The sequence below is a fragment of the Crocodylus porosus genome, unplaced genomic scaffold, assembly GCF_001723895.1.
Source record: "Crocodylus porosus isolate Cpor-Errol unplaced genomic scaffold, CroPor_comp1, whole genome shotgun sequence".
In the NCBI taxonomy this organism is placed as follows: Eukaryota; Metazoa; Chordata; order Crocodylia; family Crocodylidae; genus Crocodylus; species Crocodylus porosus.
The window spans coordinates 1,286,152-1,292,151 of record NW_017728915.1 but is presented as its reverse complement, the minus strand read 5'-3'; the positions used below and the strand labels follow the sequence as shown (position 1 = coordinate 1,292,151).

The window sequence follows — 6,000 nt, the reverse complement described above, 5'->3', positions numbered from 1 at the left end:
AAATTGGATGCTTATCTTGCTGGGATCCTATGACCCCAGCTGACTTCCTGCCCTTTGGGCAGGGGGCTGGACTCGATGATCTCTCGAGGTCCCTTCCAGCCCTGATGTCTATGAAATCTATGAATTAGACGCACACGCACTAAACAAAAGGAGCCATTCAACAGTGAGTAACTTCACAATGGAGCCTCTCCAAGTTCTTCCCCACTATCTCCCCTGTGGCACTACATCCAAGATTGACTGCAATCTGTCATATTCCTGTAGCCATTTTCTTCCCTTTCTCACAGACAAATTGGAAGTTTTCCCACCCTCTGAGTCGTAATAAATACCTGGGCTCTAAGCTGGGCTGCAGTCTTATGTGAGTTCTGAAGCTGCTGCTCCATCTCCTTCAGCACCTGCTTCTGCATGCCCACCTGCTCCTTCAAATACTGGTTTCGGGACTGAGCTTCACACAGAACTTGCTTTGCCTTGGATGACTCCACTTCCACCGTTTTGATGATACACTACAAAGAAATATTCCAAAATACAGGCACTTGAGAGAGAGTCTGCAGGAACCTCCAACCAAATGGAATCCATCTGGCCTAGGACAGACCTGACATTAGTTAAGTCAACGGCATCAAAGCATGAACCGTTACAGATGTTACTCATTTACTTAAAATGCTGCAATTCCAACTCATGGGTTTTTACTTAAAAGACTGGGATCCTTACTGGGGCAGTATGTTTTGCCTAACTGCAGACATCATACAAGCTACAGACAAGCAACAGTGTTCCACAACTTGCAAGCTGCCCCTGGATTCTCTGAGCCAAGCTCCAACCTAGTTTATACTCTGTCTAAGGTCAATGGAACTGCTAGGAGGCAGAGTTTCGACTTTTCTCTCTAACCAAAATTGAAATACAGGTGTTCTGTGCTGTTTATTAACAGAAAGTGGGGAGAATGATGAAAAACCATCCTGAATCATGGGTTCCACCTCACCTTTATCTGCTGGGGCTGGGCTTTCAGACTGGCTATAGTTTCCTGGCTGTCCCGTAGCCGCCGGCTGAGTCGCTCCTCCTCCTCAGCCTTCTCAGCAAGGGAATCCTTCAAGCGCAACTCCACCTCAGCCAGGCGATTGGTCTTCTGCTGCACCTCCAGGTCCAACTCAGAGAGCCTCCCCTTTGCCTCCCCCACCTCTAGTTGCAGCTGGGCCAGCCTTTCTTGCAACCTTGCATTCTCCTGCAAACCAAATTGGGAGGAGGAGGAGAAGAAGAAGTCACTTGTCATGCAATCAACAACAGGCACAAGGATGTTCTGCACCAGGACAGTAAGCAAATGCGTGCTACCTCTTGTTGTGACCTCTTTACCTGAACATGTTCACAGTCAACACATTTCACATGCTGCTTCCTCAGCTCCAGCAGCTCTGCCTCACATGACTTCATTTCCTGCTTTAGACGCTCGTTCTCAGTAACTAGCAGATCCCGGTGCTTTTCCAAGTCAGTGCCACCCTGACAACGGACAAAGATGAGAATATGATATTTTTCATTCCTCCCCCCACAGGCCAAATTCTGCTTTATTCTACATTCATGGAACTCATCTGATCTCAGTGACAGTTAAACCTGTAAAAATAAAAATCATGATTTGGCACAATGTCTTCAACAATAAAGAATTCAAACGTCCCTGAAGAATCAGGGCCACTATTTTTAAGACTGCATTGAACAAATTACTTAACAGACTTTGATCAGTCTACCTCAGATTTGTCAGACCTACACAGGATGACATCTATGATCACTGGCGATGCATAGGGGGTGCACACAGGTTCACATGCACCCCGAGCTTGGTGGTGCACCCATTGCAAAAAGGCGCTGCCAATACTGTTGGCGATGCCTGTGGGCAGTCACTGCTCACCCCCTCTCCTCCCCCTGCTGCCGACACCACCAGTGACATCTGCGGGCAGTTCACCATCATCGCTGGCTGCTACTGCCAGCGATGTCTGCGGGTGGTTGCTCACCACCTCCATCCTCCTCCCCACCCCCTGCCAGCACTGTGGCTCCCCACTTGCCTGCGCATGCTCCTGCTGCCAACAGTGCCGCCACTGCCTGTGGGAGCTCACCTTGCCACCATAGCCTCCAGGGGCACACATCATTCATATATATGATTCTGGCATTAGTTTAGCCACCATACTTGGACCTCTAAGATGACCTTCATTTATGCAAAGATTTCTTTTTTGTTGCACACAAAATATGAGGAACTTACAACTTCAACTAAGAATCAACAGATCAGTTTTAAAAGACTCACCAGCCCTGAATGGAATCTGTTTATTTCTTGAGTTTGAGCCAGGAGTTTGTCCTTCAGATTTTCAATCTGTCAATCAAACAGGCAAAAAAGTCAGGCTAACCCAATGATCCTCTTGTCCATTCTGATTAAAAAATACCTCTTTCAAGCCCACAAAGACTCAAGGTATATATATTCTCCCTAAAGTTTGCAATCATCTGCCAAAAGAAAGGTGCTTCAAGTAGAAAAGGGAAGACTGTCAATTTCATACAAGCCATGTAGAGCTATGTATGTAGGACCACACAGAATGTTAGCTCCAGTAGTCAGTAACCTCCTTAAAACAGCATTGTCCAACACAATATTTAGAGACTGCAGGTCCTGAGCAGACAACTTGTCATACACAATCCATCAGGGGCCATGTATCAGCACACAAGCAATGCCCTCTCTTTCTTACTGAAGAAACACTTATAGAGGATCACATAATCAGTGGAGAGCATAAACTAGCAGCCCTGGCTGACTGTAAGCTTCCACTGGGACCCCAGAAAGGGGAAGAAATACAGCTCAAGATAGAGATCAGATATTAGTAGTGGGAAGAGACCTAATTGATCACCTGCTACTAGAGGTGCACCTATACATCGATCCCATTCAGATTACCATCAATATAAGAAAAATGGGCTGTATTGGCAATCAGCTTTTTTTGGCTGATGTGGTCAATTATGCCACTGATAAATGCCCCGTGCATGCACACAGCTGCAGCATAGCACACAGGTGGCCAAGAACACAGCCTGGCAGTGTGCAAAGCAGCCTAATCTGGCTGGTTAGTCTATCTTTCTATTGTGAGGAAAGGGATGTGGCGAGGCCAGATCAAGGGCCTAGCGGTGAGGGAGGGAGTGGGGCTGGGGCACGGGCAGGTACTGCACAGCCGGGGCGGAGCATGGGACAGAGTTGTAAGTGGCTCATCAGGGAGCCAGAGTGCAGGGGGTGGCTCCCACCACTGCTCACAACCCAGGAGGGCATGGGGATGTGCGCCCCTAGATCAGCATGTGGGCCAAGGGTGGGCTGCCACTGCAGGCTGGGGTCGGGATGGCACTGGGCTTTTTTTCTTTTTTGGGAGGGTGGGGGGGAAGGCTGGGCTGGGCTTGGGACAGGCAGCAGTGGCACTAGGAGGGGGTGTTGGAGAGGGGTATGGTGAATTTTGGGATGGCTGCAGCCCCCCCAGTAGCTTCCTCCCAGTGCTGCCACCGCCCACCCTGAGTGCAGCCTAGCCCCCCACCAGGAAGAGCCTGATGCAGCCCCAGTCCCAGGCCACAGCAGCAGCCTACCCTTCCCCCAAGCAGATCTGGGGAGCACATGCCCCCATGCCCTCCTGGGGTGCATGCAGCACTGGGAGCCACCTTCCCCCCACGCCCCCTAAACAAGCCGCTTGCAGCTCCATCTTGCGACCTGCCCTGGCTGTGCAGCGCCTGCCCCTGCCCTTGCCCCACTCCCTCCCTCACCATGGGGGCCTTCTTGGCAGCATCTTATTCCATCCAATTTAAATGTTAAATATTCCAATAGATAAGTTCCCACCAGTTCCCTTGAATAGACCATTCCCTTAATGTAAGATCACACTCCTATCATCCTTCCCTACCACCTCAATCAGCCAAAGTTTTCTTTCCTCAGTTTCATTTCATTTATCTCAGTCAGTTATTTCTCTTCAAAAACCTTTTGGGTGGCTGGCCCAGCAAAGTGTAAGCTTCTGTCATAAGACACAAACCTCTCACATCTGATTATTTAAACAGAAACTTAGTTTTCAGGTAACAGTCTCCATTACATGAACACATTGGTCATTTGCCCACCACCCTTCACCAGTGCAGAAGAGAAACCTTAATAAACTGGGGGGGGCAGGGAGAGGGAAGCTTGGCTTCATTCATTGAGTGAATATTCCACACCTCAATTGTGTTTGGTTCATGAAAATGATAGCCTCCTTAGCATAATGTGCCTTTTACTCTCCTACACTTTTTTTTTTTGTTGCTTTTTCCACTAGAAAAGAGGATGCCAAAATATGGCAAATGTTGGCTCCTGAACTCCTTGAAAAACCTTAAGACATGGGAAAACTACTCCTAAAGAGCAGAGAAGTCAAACTTTTTTCTGCATATAGCACACCATTCTCATTCTTCATGTAATTAAAGATCCATGTCATCAATGTTCTTGTTTTCTGTGTCGATGAACAAGAGAAGGAAGACATTCAGGCAAAATGTATGGCATTTGTGCAGGATTCGCTATTATTTTTCAGTTTTATTCTTCCAGCAGCATAAAACAAGGAAAGCCATTGAAAAATATTACTAAGGTTATTAAAATTAACTGCTGCAGCTGCGATTTTCTAGAAGACATGCCAGCTACATTACAAGAACCTATTATTTTCATTTATAGTGTTTAAATGCCAACTATATGCTTCAATGAGGACACTGTCCTTGCCAAAAAATAAAATGCCTTATAGTCCAAGGCCTCAACCCTGCAATAAAAACAACATAGGCAGACCCCTGTACTTGTGCTAAGCCCCAATGTTTTCAGTGGGTCTTCATACAGCTGGAGTTGTCTATATGTACATAGCAATATGTAGGGTAACAGCCTAATATAACAACATGAATGTGTCAGATATACCATGGAAGACTTGTAGATGACTACACCATGCTCATCGTATATATTTAGTTTAATAGTTTTAAGTATCCACATTTCTATAGTTAAAAAAGCTCCCTAATAGGCAGACTTTTTACTGTAGAGCAGTAGTTTTCAACCTTTTTAGACTTGAGGCACCCTCAGAAAATGCCAGCTTTTACCTTTTCACTCATTTTTTTTTTTGACTACGGAAAAATAGCAGAACAGTTTTTCTGTTGCAAAGATCTTAGAAAAACCACAACAGGCCGTAATGTTTTTAACATTGTGGATTCCTATTTGAAATCTCTGGGTATATGTTGTGAATCATGTTTACACTCGTAACAGTGTTAACATTGTGCAGCAGCACCCTTGAAAGGATCTCAAGGCACCGCAGGATGCAGAGGCACTCTGGTTGAGAATCACTTTTCTATAGTAACACCAACATGTTGCTACTCAAAATACCCAGGGTGCCGTCAGCTCCCTGCTGTAACTCCTGGAGCTCCACAGAAAGCGTCATGAGTTACAGCAACTCCCAGACATTCGCTGTTGGGTGAAGAGTGGGGAGGGGATGGGAAATGGAGCTCCACTTTGGAGCTGATCCAGGACCAGCTGTGTGTCTGCAGCTTCTTTTCCTCAGCTGCACCCCTTCCACCCTCCCCCACCCCCAGCTCCAGTGCTCTCTGCAGGATGGGAAGGGGTAGAAGGGACAGGACAGAGCTGTAGGCTGGGGTTTGCCCAGCTTGCACCGGAGGGAGGGCAGGTGGATTGGAGTCCCCTGCCTTGGGGGGAGGGTTCAATCCACCTGCCCTCCCCAGTGCAGGCTGGGCAAACCCCAGCCCAGAGCTTCCTCCCCTCCCTTCTCTCCACTCCAATCCCGTAGACAGCATCAGGGATGGGGCTGGGCTGCATCAGTTAATGAATGTGCTCCACTTTGAAGCACCTTCATGTGAACCCTCATGTAATGTGGGTTAATTTGCTGCATTATCGGCACTTTTAAAGTGCTTTGCAGCCACGCACTTCTGAGGGCACAGGTGTAGAGAGCTTTCAACTGCCAACTGTTACAAATATCACTTCTGTCAGAGCTTCCCAGATTCTGCTTCCTGGTCAGAGCTCTCAAG

The 6,000-nt window shown here is 47.4% G+C and overlaps 1 protein-coding gene across 4 annotated transcripts in view; it reads right to left on the bottom strand.

Moving 5' to 3' along the window:
- Positions 1-6,000, bottom strand: part of KIFC3 (kinesin family member C3) — a 43,647-nt gene that overhangs the window by 16,750 nt on the left and 20,897 nt on the right. For all 4 annotated transcript variants that reach the window (XM_019535495.1, XM_019535491.1, XM_019535493.1 and 1 more), the window contains exons 4-7: positions 2,270-2,335; positions 1,339-1,479; positions 971-1,210; positions 327-500 (exon numbers count right to left, since the gene is read on the bottom strand). In XM_019535495.1, coding sequence (XP_019391040.1) covers positions 327-500; positions 971-1,210; positions 1,339-1,479; positions 2,270-2,335 — 621 coding nt within the window. The remainder of the gene's footprint in view (positions 1-326; positions 501-970; positions 1,211-1,338; positions 1,480-2,269; positions 2,336-6,000) is intronic.